This window comes from Thamnophis sirtalis, unplaced genomic scaffold (assembly GCF_051295495.1).
Source record: "Thamnophis sirtalis isolate CommonGarterSnake01/CBP01778 unplaced genomic scaffold, rThaSir2_p1.2 scaffold_10, whole genome shotgun sequence".
Classification (NCBI taxonomy): Eukaryota; Metazoa; Chordata; class Lepidosauria; order Squamata; family Natricidae; genus Thamnophis; species Thamnophis sirtalis.
In genome coordinates, this window is record NW_028261390.1 from 26,572,550 (window position 1) to 26,586,523 (window position 13,974).

Here is a 13,974-nt window from a genome sequence, read left to right on the forward strand (position 1 = left end):
AATATGCTATTTAAAAAGATAAGGTTAGAGGGGAAAGGATTGATTTTAATAGTCCATGAAGTTCATTTAACAGAATCTTGCCGTAGGATACCTAATAGATGTAATTAGTAGATGCCCCAGGAAAATACTCCAAAGAGTGGTGTCACTGTATAAAAGACCAAATCATGCATAAAAAGTAAATGACTCACTCGGCCAGTCTTGGAACACATAAGTGACATGTTAATTCAGCAAGCATCTTGGTATCAAGTTGATTAAGAGTTTGTGTATCACAACTTGTGTAAACTTCTCCCTGGTCGGTAGCTATTTCATAGCTTATGCATTTGTTTCAACAATACATAGTCACTTTTCTCTACTTAGTAAACTTGTCCCAAACTACAGCCACTAAAGTTTCTGGGCTAAATACATAGCAGGAGTGTCAAACTCGATTTCATTGAGGGCACATCAGCATTGTGATGACCTCGGGATGGGGCATGGGCAGGGTGGGCATGGCCAACTTGATCTCACTTGTGTCAGGGTCACCTATGGGGGCCTGAGCTCTCTGCCAGAGAAAACTGGCTCCCAAGCTCCATTTTTAGCTGTGACAGCCTCTTGCAAAACCTCTGCCAGTGAAAACAGAGTTTGGGAGGGCTGCGTGCAGCTCAACTGAGCTCCATTTTCATTGGCAGAGGCACCACGGGCCAGTCTTTCACTGTTTCCTGGGTGGCCCTGTGGGCCACATCTAAGCACCCCATCGGCCATATTCTGCTCCCAGGCCCTGAGTTTGACACCTCTGGTCTATGGAGAAAAGGTGATAATCCATATCTCATAATTACCAGTATTTAAACTGTCCCTGTCCATGGATGGATATAGATATTATACCATACTATATAAATGGTTAATTGAATAAATAAATACAATTCTTGCATTCTGGAGCTATTCACTCACAAGAGTCTGTCTTTACAAAATGTATACTGATAGTTGTTGTCCATATCAACTATTGTGGAATCCACATACTGTATCTCAACAATAGGTTTAGGCTGGTCCTTTACCTTTCTCAGTTACAGATCAATCTCTATATTTTCCATCTGCTTGATATCTTGGGTATCTGCATCAAAGTCCCACATTTTTTTCTTATTGCTGCAGTCATTTAGTCTTCTTAATTTTTACATCTGGCTTCAGCTTTTCTTCTTCAGAACAAGACTATTAAGTTGCAATGTATGACTCATAACTTAATTCATTACATCACTGGTAAACTATATTACCCCTCCTTGGCTAGGCTGATAGTAGAGAACATAGCTGTGGTATAGTTTTTCAGATTATGGATAAGATCTTCATACATATACACACAAAATTAAAGTTTTTTCATAGAGTAAAAACAACACAAATTTTGAGTTAAAGAGATGAGATAGAAAAAAATAAAATGTAAAAAATATACCGTATATACTCGAGTATAGGCCGACCCGAATATAAGCCGAGGCACCTAATTTTACCACAAAAAACTGGAAAAGTTATTGACTCGAGTATAAGCCTAGGGTGGGAAATGCAGCAGCTACCGGTAAATTTCAAAAATAAAAATAGATACCAATAATGTTTTTGAATATTTATTTCAAAGAAAAACAGTAAACTAGCGGTGTATTCAATGAAATACTTCACTCACCTCATGATCCTGATGTCCCGCTGTGATGATGATGTCCCGTGCAGCCGCGGGAGCGATGTCCCGCCTCCTATGACACACGGCACAGTGATTCCTATCATTGGATCACTGTACCAGAGGAGGTGGGACATCGCTATGTGGCTGCTTGCCATAACAAGGAGGAGGTGGGACATCGTTGCAGAGCGGCAGGAGGGGGAGGAAGGGGAATCGTAAGACAGCCCTGCATTACATTAGAACGTGAGGAGGGGGGATGGTGCGGTGCACGCTGCGCGGCAAACTGACACAGAGGGAGGGGAAACTCACAGGGGCACTGGGCCATTCACGAGTGTCACCCAGCGGCATGGCCCCGCCCCTTTCTCTCCTCCATTTCGGGCAAATTTTTCACTGACTCGAGTATAAGCCGAGGCGGCTTTTTTCAGCCCAAAAAGTGGGCTGAAAAACTAGGCTTATACTCGAGTATATACAGTAAGATGTAAATATACATAAGAAGGAAAAAGAAAAAATACAATAAAATTTATTTACCACTAACTTATTACTTAAGTTCATTTATATTTTTGCCCTTTCTTTCTAAAGTTATATCAAAGTTTTCTTCTTTCCATTATCTTCCCTTTCTAATCTTCTAATCATGAAATCTATATATCTTTAGTTCATTTTTGTTTCTTTTTTCACAAAAGAATCCACGTTTTTCTTTTTTCACAAAATTCTATAAGGAGTGATAGCTAAGATATGTGACATGTCATTTTACATTATTCCTTCATCATATTTTTGTAGTGTATTGATCCTGTCAGTACTAGCAATGGCTTTGACTTCTGAGCTTTTAGCCAATGGAAATCTTTTGAAATTGAAGGCCTTTTTCAGTGACTTTATTATACATGAAACTTGAAACATAATACAGCTGTAGTTCCATACTGGTGCTCTTATGCTTACTGTGATTCAGACCTGTTCTGGGAATTTAAACAGTTCAAATTACTATGGCTAGTAGCATCTAGAAACAAACAAATGTGTTCCATCTGTTCATTGTTTAACATGTAGTTCTGGAGCTGGTGTTCTGGCCACTACATCTTTCTTTTTTCAATTCAATTGACTAGAGTAAAAACCATTTTAATTCATTCAGCTGCATCCATAGAGTTGCATGGCCTATTTGGAGCTCAAAACTGAACTTGTTCCGTTGCTTATAATTTTTCACCTTCTTATTTATTTTATTTATTTAGAAGACACATACCACACATCTCATCACATGAGTCTGGGTAGCCGGCAGCCATTTAAGATCAACAGTAATACAGTACAAATAAATAAAATATTCATTTATTTATTTATTGTGTAAATGAAATAGCAGAGGTCTTTAAGGCCAACAGAATTAGATCTGCCTGATTCTTGAAGGAAATGTTTTTCCATATAGTAGGCACTACAATAGAGAAGTCGTATATCCTGGGCTCCATTGATTGACACAACCAGAGGATACCATTAAGCTGCAGATAACTTGCCTCTATTTCTACCACTCTGAATCATGAAAACTGTTGCCTCCTTTGGCTAAGCAAATGGTATAGTTGAGAAATAAACCTCTGTGGAAGGTAACTTAAATGCATCAAGGGCCACTGCTTCTTTAAAGGTGGTCCTTGGCATAAGACTGATAGTTTAACAATTGTTCGAAGTTACAAGTTCCTTTGGAAAGGATGCTTTTGGCTGTACTATTGTTGTAGTACTATTAACCACTTCTCTCACAGTCATTTGGCCACATTTCGGCTGTTTGGTACCAGCTTGCGTTTACAACTGGTTGTAGAGTCCTGTAATAATATGACTCTGATTCATGATGGGTTTTTTTCCAGCAAAAAGGCCTACTCAAAAAAAGTATTTGCTTAACAACTATGTGTTTCACTTAACAACCTTCATAAAAATGGCAGGAAGATCAGATCCAGTCACTGGGACCTTGACTTACAACTGCAAAGACTTACAACAGAAATTCCAATCAGAAGTGTGGCCTTTGAACTGTTTAGAGTCAGTCACAAGAAATGTTACTGATATATAGAAGAAGAAAGAACCAGAAAGATTTGCTAGAAAGTAGAACAGTAGGTTATGAGATGCATGTGCTCCTCTCAGTTTTGTTTTTCAACCCTTGAAATACTCCCAAAAGCATTTCTTTAATTTGGGGGAAAATGGAAGGTAAAATGACTGCAGTCTTTTATAGGAGTCTATAGTGGATGATCACTTGAATGATCATCCACAGCCAGCAGTGTACTGCAGCAGCCCAAAAAGCTAATGCAATTCTGGGTTGTATAAACAGAGGCATAGAATCAAGATCATGTGAAGTATTAGTACTGCTTTATAAAACCCTAGTAAAACCAAACCTGAAATATTGCAACAAATTTTGGTTACCATGCTACAAAAAAAGATGTCGAAACTTTGGAAAAAGTTCAGAGAAGAGCAACTAAGAAGATCAAAGGCCTAGAGACTAAAATAAATGAAGAATGGCTGCAGAATTTGAGTTTGGCTAGTCTAAAGAAAAGAAAAATTAGGGGTGACATGATAGCAGTACTCCAGTACTTGAGGGGCTGCCACCAAGAAAAGGAGTCTTCTTCTTAATTAATCTCTAAAACACCAGAGGGTAGGACAAGAAACAATGGTTAGAGACTAATCAAAGAGAGAAGCAACCTGGAATTAGGGAGAAACTTCCTAACAGTGAGGACAATTAACCAGTGGAAGAGCTTGCCTCCAGAAATCATGGGTGCTCCATCACTGGATGTTTTTAAGAAGAGTCTAGACCAGGGGTGTCATACCTGCAACATCACATGACATATTGCCACATTTTCCCCTTTACTAAACCAGGGGTGGCCGTGGACAGCGTTTGGCGCATCCAGCCCATAGGCCACAAATTTGACACCCCTGGTCTAGACAGTCACTTATCTGAAATAGTATAGGTTCTCCTGCTTGAGCAGGGGGCTGGTCTAGAAGACCTCCAAGGTCCCTTCCAGCTTATTCATTCTAATTTCATAGTACCAATTTTATCATTAAAGCATTTGACAGTCCATATTTTCCAGTTTGGCGGATCCCTGCTAGAAAAGTAAATCATTGGATTTCAATTTCTTTTGCAAACAAAGATAAGAAAATATGCTATTTAATAAAATGTATTTTTTCATCCCTTGGAAAAAAATCAATAACATAGAATTTAAGTGTATTCAACTTTTTCATAAAGACAAAATTCAGCTTTGTCTTGTATATTTAAAATGTATAATAGAATACTTGTAGAAAGAAACCATTAATATTAATGGAAAAGCAAAGGGTTTTTTTTTTCATTATACGTTTCATTCTACATTTTGTTTTGAGTAATCAGAGTATTTGTCTGAAAGTTATTAATTATTTGTCCGGTTCCTGAGCTGTGAAAAGAAGGAAAAATTACAGGATAAGATTATGATAATAGTCTATAGCAAGTTGTCATAAACATTTTGATTATATTTTAGCATTTATGTAAATTAATCTTATTATTCAGATTTCAGTTGAGAGCAGTGTAACAGCAAATACCTTGAATGTAAATTATGTATTCTGAGAATAACTAGCATAGCAGAATTGTAATCAACTCTCTGATAATGGTGCCTATTATTTTCAGTTTTTAAAGTCAATACTGCAAAAACTGCTGCTTTTTAAAAAAAAACCAAAGTATTGCAACTGTCAAGATATTAATGAGATCTGACTCCAGTGTAAGTCATTTTCCTATATTTTCTAACAAATATAAAATCAACACTTTAGAATTTTCAAAACAAACTTCAGAAATATTTGTTTCTTTGACTGATTGATTTCAGAGATTAACTTTCTCTGCATCTTTCTCTGTCCACACTTCACTGAATAAACATAGCATATTAATTATGCATTAAAAATAAGAAAATAAAAAAGGAGGTCAGATATTTCAGATACCATGAACTGAATGGCTAAATATGTATGAATACCTGTTAGGATACCATAGGAGCATCATGCAATATCTTACCTCTGTTCCAGCAGTAATTATTATCAGCTACTTTATATGACTGCGGTAAACCATGCTCTCATCGTAAATAACATATGAATGGATTTTGAATGGACAAGGTACTTTGTAAATATAATTGTTTCTTATCTGAATGATAGAAGAATGAAACAATAAAAGAAATATACAGTTGCCTTTACTTGCGATGTATTTAAGACTTTGTTTTCAATAATCAGGAGTAGAAATCTGGCAAATAATGAACTCCTTTTTTCTGGTACTTGATTATCATGTGCTCAACAAATGTCAAGGCAAATAACAGTTATGAGTTGTCTAAATAAATGGTGGAGAGAGATTCTTTTCCCAGAAGATAGTTGGACAAACAGTGCCTTGTCCTCTAGAATAACCGTGACCTTTTAATTTTATTCTTTCCGATTCAAGAGAACATAGGATATTAATTATGTAGTGATTCCTAATCATCCATCCATCAGTATGAATCCTATAATATGTGGTCTTACTATGAATGAAAACAAATGTTTGTATGTTACAGGAAAACTAATGCAAGTTGTGTTTGGACACTGGGACGTTGTTACCTGCCTTGGCCGCTCTGAATCTTATATTGGAGGAAACTGTTATATTCTATCAGGGTCTCGCGATGCCACCCTGCTGCTATGGTACTGGAATGGTAAAACCAATAGCATTGGTGATAACACAAATGGTAAGGAGATCTTTATTATGATTTTTACCTATGGCAAATCCAGCATCAAATACTGTTAAAGTTGAGGAATTGGAAGACAAGGACAACATTTGGAGTCCAATATATCAGAAACATCCTCCAAGATTACAGGCACCATATTCTTATTCATTAGATGTAATTACTGCAAGTTATTCTACAGAACATTATTCCAGAGCAATACACATTTTAATCTGGGGTTGCAATGCAACATCCTCCCCCCTCCCCAAATGCCAACATTTGTAGAATCATAAAAAACCACTGCATGCATACATTTCATGGATCCAGGCCTCTGTCATTAGATGCCTGGAATAATATTCTGATATTTGTGTAAATTCATTTGAGTCTCTTTGCATCTTTCAGATTGCAGAGCTGTTTTATGAACAGAGAAATAAAAAAGTAAATTGGCTCAAAATTAATTTTAATCACTTTAGGTGAAGGGTGTCAAACTCGATTTCATTAAGGGCTACATCAGGGTTGTGTTTCACCGGGGGGGGGGGGTTGAGCATGGCTGGGGAAGATACGGCCAACTTGACATCACTTGTGGCAGGGGTGCCTGTGGAGGCCCTAGTGCTCTGCAAGCGAAAATGGGCTCCCGAGCTCCTTTTTCAGCTGCAGCGGCCTCCTGCACCCTCTGCCCGTGAAAATGGAGCTCCTGAGCTCCATTTTCACTGGCAGAGGTGCCACGGGCTGGTCCTTTGCTGTTTTTAGGGCAGCTCTGCAGGCCAGATGTAAGCATCCCGTGGGCCGAATACTGAAACCTTATGAAAAAGTTTTGAAGTTATGAAGAAGTTTTGTGGACTTATCATATTTGGAATGAAACTAAAATAGTTATTTGGGTGGTTAAAAATGAAGAAATGTGTTTACTCTCTGACTTTAAACAGACAAAATGGAAAGCCCAATCAATATGAGTAACTCACTATCAGTAATGATATGTAACAACTTCACATTGCTGTTATAAACTGACTAGCTCTTACATATCAATTGCTTAACAAGTTTTTGTTTGGTTTTCTTTCATACTTGTTTGAATTTTGGCTTTTTTGTTTTTTCTTTTCTTTTTTATACATTATAGTAATAAAATTAAAAAGGTAAGTTGATTTGAAAATATGATTCCATATAATAATAATAATATTGCACAAACAATGACATGAGAAAGTATCAGCAATGGTGCATTGGACTATCTGCAAGAAATACTATTTGCCAGCAAGCAAGAGTGGGTAGGGCTACAAAAAAAGACAAAGTAATAGAAAATGAAGAAGCTGAAGTGCTCTGGGACTTTAGAATTAAAACAGACAAATATCTGCTACACAACACCCCAGACTTGACAATTGTTGATAACAAAGGCAGAAAAGTCTGGATAGTGGACATTGTGATGCCTGAAGACAGGAAAATAGAAGGAAAGAACTGGGGAAAAAATTACAAAATATATAGTCCTGGAAATAGAAGAACAACAACTGTGGCAAAAGGAAGAAAAGATAGTAGCAATACTAATAGATGCCTTGGATGCAATTCCAAAACACCTGGAACATCACTTGAACATTGACATTGACAAAATCCTTATCAGACAACTGCAAAATGCAGTTACATCATCCTGCAGTGATACCTTTAATACTATTAAACAACAACATCTATCTATCCATCCCACATCCTTGGGAAGGATTCAATAGTGAACAGAAATACCCAATCCAGTCTAACCATCTGGCTGATTGTATGACCAACCATAATAATTATGCATGCCACTGTTAAGATGACAGATTTTTAATGGGTATTTATTATATTGTACCCCAACTTCCAACAACTCTCTTTGTTGATTACACAATATGATTGCCTCAGTCAGTTTCCTTGCATGGAGAAATCTAGGCTTGAACCTAGATTTCACAAATCTAGGAAGACATTTGAAGAACATTCCTATTCAAAAAAAATGCTTTTCCTAGTTCAAGTAGACACATTTGATTTTTGTAATGTGTTCCTTTGAGGAGCCCATTGCAATTAGCTTCCAGAATAACAAGCACAGAAAGTAATTTCATGTATTTTCCTTTTAGACAAATCCTTATATATTTTTTGTAACTTGTTTGATAGGTAATATTATGTAATGTTCAGGAGTAAACAATAAGAATCTAAATAATGTTTTATAATCTAAAGAAAAAGTTTGAGTTCTTATACTAGACAACATTGAAATTTATTCTTCTAAATCCAGGTTTGAAGGCATTTACAACAAAGTAAATGACAGGACTGATAGATTCTTTAAAAGTAAAATAAATTATACTGCTAGACATACGTAACCCATATACTTTGTCAGGAAATCAAATTACTCTATTCATTAGATAATGTTGAAGTATTAATTAATCTGCATGTACATTTAGAATACATATAGAATATAGAGTACCAGTCATATTACCTTTATGAGCTGTTGAACATGCAAACTAGTTGTTTTATTAATTATGATAAATTTAATTTTAATAAATATTTTATTGAAAATTATTATTATTTTCATTGGTTCACAGCAGCCTTTAACCAGGATCCAGACCTTCTTTTGAAAGGCATTTTTGCTAACCATAACCAAGCATCTTAGAGTGACATCTGCTGGCGTATATTTGAACTCTGAAATGCAATCCTTATCATAGTAACCCTGAGTGAAAATTTTGTTTTATAATATTGAAACTAAATCTTTCCCACTGCACTTCAGAAACATCCATTTTCCCAGTTTTGTTTTGTCATTTTGTTAATATATTCACTTACCTCTGGAAGGTCATTTGAATTCATTAAGCATAATTAGAAAAGATGACATTCACTTCATGTAGATAATGATATGCTTGATTACTGCTGACTTTCACCTATTTGGAAGTAGTTTCCAAATAGTAAATAATTTCCAGATAATTAATTTTGAATAGAAAAAAAATCAATGACATCAAATCTTTTATTTTTCTATTAGTTATTTTCAGGAAAATAATAATCAGCAATCTGTACTATTTATTTGGGCCTTGAATATATACCGTGTGCAAAATTGGAGAGATATCAATTGAAATCAGTATCAGTTAAATTCACTAAAACTAACTTAAATCTTATTCATTTTAGTAAACCTGCTATAAAGTACTTATAAAGTACCACAACTCATTCTAATTTTCTATGGTACTTGAATTTATCCAGAGATAAGAAATTCAGAGTTAAACAGAGCAGCAAAGAACTCTGCCTCCATTCCTCCTTTGTGTATATTACACTTTATCCTCACTTCTTTAAAGTGTAAAGCATTTCCAGTGTATTTCTGTCACTATCTGCACTGCCAAAAATATGCCTGCAAAGGATTTGCTGGAGCTAATCTTGTAGTCCAGGTAGATCTACAAAAATATGAGAAGAGTAAATTAAGACTACCAAATCACTATGTTGTGATATGAAGGCTTTAGATGTAGGAGTCCCCTATGAATTTTACTCTGCTAGTCGTTGCTGACTATTATAGGCAGTGCTTATCTCCCTTTCAATGACATTTATTTCTGTGGTTATGTGGCCAGTGTGATGTCACAGAGCGCTATTACTTCCCCATCAAAGTGATGCCTATTTACCTATTCACATTTGCATGCCTTCAAACTGCTAGGTTGGTAGAAGCTGGGCCAAGGATGGCAGCTCACCCTATTGCGTGGCGTTCTGATCTCGAACCTGGGCTGACAGCTTTCCAGTCAAAAAGTCCAGTGTCTTAACAGCTGAGCCACCCCACTGCCTTTAGATGTACAACGTAATACATTTTCTTGATACTTTTTACATAACACATAGCATGGAATACATAACACAAATCTTCAAAAGTTTATGGATGCAGAAGGGGGTGGGGGTTGAGGCCAATGAAACCTCCGTCCAGAGGAATGATATTCCAGGGAGCTTGTGCCATGGCAGATAATTATTTAACTATAAATTCTAAACCTAATTTTATTCATTTTAGGAAAGGTTGTTTTTGAAAAGAATTGATTATTTTGTAAAACAAAGATAGAATGGAAGGCAATCCCTATTGAAATTTGTTGAAGTAAATGTTGCAATATACATTATATAAGTCACTACTGTAAGTTCACTCAGTTACCTCTCAAAGAAATGAATATTTCTTTTTCAAGTTTTCATTGCATAATCAGGCCTGGGAGTAATTTCTTCAGAACAATGCAAATATTACACTCTTGTGAATATTTTTAGAACTGAAAAAGAATTGAATTGCATGAATCATGCAGTGTTTCTGGTACATTTTGAAATTTGAATTCCATTCTTTAAAACATACTTTTATTTGGGAGAAGAAAAAAGATCTTAAGGACAAACCATTTGCTGTGTGTCTGATAATTCTTGAGCCAAAATATAGTTTTGTATATTTATCAGTTAGACCTTATTGGACTCGGGATGTAAATTTAAATACCAAATATATGTTTTAAAAGCAGTGCTGAACAAGTTTGAAGTAATTTTAAATATTGTGTTCTACAAAGTGAGTATGTGAAACACTTATATTTTATATACAAACAAAAATGTTTAATTTCATTTTGTTAATCTTCCTGTAGATTTTCAGAATGATCAAATTAACATAAATTTAAGCCTTCCTTAAAGTAATCATAAACCTGTTTAGGGAACAAAGCCTCACTTCTTTGAAGTCAATAGCCAAGGATTTCAAAGAAGATATAAAGTCACTTTGAAAAGTTAAAGAAGTTTGAAATGACATTCCTTGAAACAGCTACAAAGTAAAACTTTCCCTTTGCTTTGGTGAAAACCATGACAATCTTATGAAGCAGTAAGAAATCTCTTCTATTCTGCCACCAACTTCTGAATTGACCCCATTATTTGGAAAAACCAGAAGCATGGAAGACTCTTAAATACCTAACATTATTATCAAAGGAAGCAGGCTGACTTTTCTAAAGACTCATGTTTTATAAGTAGAAGGAAGACCCTTCAATGAAAAAATAACATAAGTGTTTAAATATATCTCCTTCAAATCCATGTAACCAGTAAGCATTTCATTAATTAAAATCATATATAATTCATTTCAGTAGTCATGTGAACCTACATTCATTACCTATTTTAAAAGGCAAACTTATTAAATTGAATGCCTCTCAGAACATATTTGGGTATGAAAGAACCTGCTGCCACAAGGAAGTTGCTAATTCAAATGTATAGTAACATATATATTACTATGTATTTTATATACACTGTATAGTTGCATCTATTATAACCATAGTTTAGTAGCATATTTCTATTATTAGTAACATATTACTAGTATTGCTTTTCGCTTGTGTCTAATATTAAGCTTTAAAACCATTCGATTGACTGACTTTGAATATTTAGCATTTAAATATTTGATTTTATTATGTAACATTCTTTATAAATCTTTCAAATGCCACATGGGTCTGATAATCCCAGAATAATTTATATTTCTTTAGATTAATAGATTATTACATCTCTTTTTATAAACATGAACTAGTCAGTCCTTCGCAAACATGAGTCTGATATACATTATACAAGTTCTACTGAAAACCCTAATTCATGCAAGTATTATATTCAAAGCCGACTCTACATGGAAAAATGCATATACTGTGTGTGTGTGTGTGTGTGTGTGTGTACATATGTATGCGTGTGTGTGTGTATGTATGTGTATGTGTACACATACACACACACACACACACACATATATATATAAACAAACATTTGGGAAATACAAATTAAGGGTTGTATTAAAATGCAAATCAAATATGTTTATTATGAAATTTGTAGAAGTTACTAGAAACTAAAATGACACATGTGCAAATACACCCAATATCAGTGTTAATACTGAAAAAATAGAATATTAAAATAAAACCTGCAAAATGAACTGGCATCATTATTCAAGTTTATATAGAAGTGATTCAGTTTTAAAGCCTTTGAACAGATTTGTGCAAATTAAAAGAAATGCTGATGAAAATAGATCAGTGTATGCAATTTATCCATGAAATCCCATAAGCAGTACCTAATGTTCCCAAAATGCAATATAGGGTTGAATCTGGAGTGCAGCTTCTATACTTCAGGATATTAATCTAATAAATAAACTTCTGAGCTTGACACTGGGCTATGGTCCACTCAGTTGAGTTACATCCTTCATGGATAGTTGTTTTAATGGAATTCTTTGCACTGTTGTTTACTTTCTGGTGCTGAAAAGTATTCCTAGTATATTTCTCCATCTACAGTTTGCCATGGGGAAGCATTGCTTTGGTGAAAAACTAGTCTTATGGACTTATGAGATTGCTTTTTTCATATTTTGAATACATTATAAATATACTTTTACATGGTATCTACTCAGAATCAAATGCACAGAATAATTCCAGTTCAAATATTCCCTTTTTATTATTTGGGATTAAGTTATACATTTGCTTAATTGTGAATGTTCTCAAATACATTAATTATAGGTTACTAAGAAACTTTTGTTTTATTGATCTCCTTACAGGTGAAACTGCTGCTCCTCGGGCAATCTTGACTGGACATGATTATGAGATTACCTGTGCAGCAATTTGTGCTGAACTTGGTGTAGTGATAAGTGGCTCTAAAGGTACATTTTATTTTTTTAAAAAACTTTTCTTGGAAATATTTATTTCTTACAATAATGAATATTAACATGAAGATGCTTATATGTTTAGAATATCAGCTTCCTATATCTGTGATTTCATCATGGATGAAAGGACAGATCTTGGACGGATGCTGAAGGTAGACCTAGGAGCAAGAATGGTGGAGGGGACTTAGTGATACAGGATTCTTTGTGGTGTACAAAATGTCGCCCCAGTGGTGACTGGATGTCAGACCCTGCTTGTTAAGTTTGTCTCCAGGGATCAAATGGGATTGTTCCTTTTGTGCCAAAGAGATTGATACTGCGTAGCAACCTCCCTGCCAGAGCTGCTGGACTCCATGGCTGAGTTTGTGATGGAGTTCTCGTTTATGGTTTTCAGAGACTTTAATCTGCCTTTGATCATTTTCAACCTTGATTCTAGTGGGGCTGCACTATTGCATACAGAAATGTGCGCAATTTGGATGTATTGCAGTACTCAAGTCTCTTATTCAGAAAACAAGTGTCAGCTGTGGCCAGGTGGGCCTTTGCATAGCTTTGTGTTGTGTGCCAATAGTTTGTATTTGTCCCATTTAGTTAGGCAGAAGGGGCATGGTCCACTTTCCTCAGTAAGAGATTGTCACCTAGAGGGACCCAAGTCCACATAGCTCTGCCTTCCTTCTGGCAGTATATTTCTTAAACTTTATTAGCCACCCAGTTTCATTTGACCATACAAATAGATTCAAATAAACAGACACACGTGTTTGCTTCATAATATAAATATTTTGTGGTTTTTATGGCTTTTAAGGACAACAGTAGGAGCAAAAAGGTTTGGTTAAACAAAGTCAAAGAATTGGTACAATTACAGAAGGAGCAACCTGTTACCCTCCACATAATTCTGTTCTTCCCAGAAGCTCTAATAATAAGGCAATTCATAATTGATTCTGAGAACTGTTGTACCGCAACATGTTTGTCATCTGTACATCTACCAATATATATTAACAACTATTAGATACTATTTCAGAATTGAACATTAAAATCACAATTATTTTTGTTTTGGTAAAGCCAAATCAACTTAGTATATTTAATCATAGTTAATGCTGAATATTTAATGGCTGTATTTTTTAACCTCC

General features: G+C 35.2%; 1 protein-coding gene across 1 annotated transcript in view; it reads left to right on the forward strand.

Moving 5' to 3' along the window:
- Positions 1-13,974, forward strand: part of LRBA (LPS responsive beige-like anchor protein) — a 380,505-nt gene that overhangs the window by 360,113 nt on the left and 6,418 nt on the right. Inside the window, exons 53-54 of the mRNA XM_087724319.1 lie at positions 6,133-6,300; positions 12,749-12,850. Of these exons, the coding sequence (XP_087580445.1) occupies positions 6,133-6,300; positions 12,749-12,850 (270 nt within the window). The remainder of the gene's footprint in view (positions 1-6,132; positions 6,301-12,748; positions 12,851-13,974) is intronic.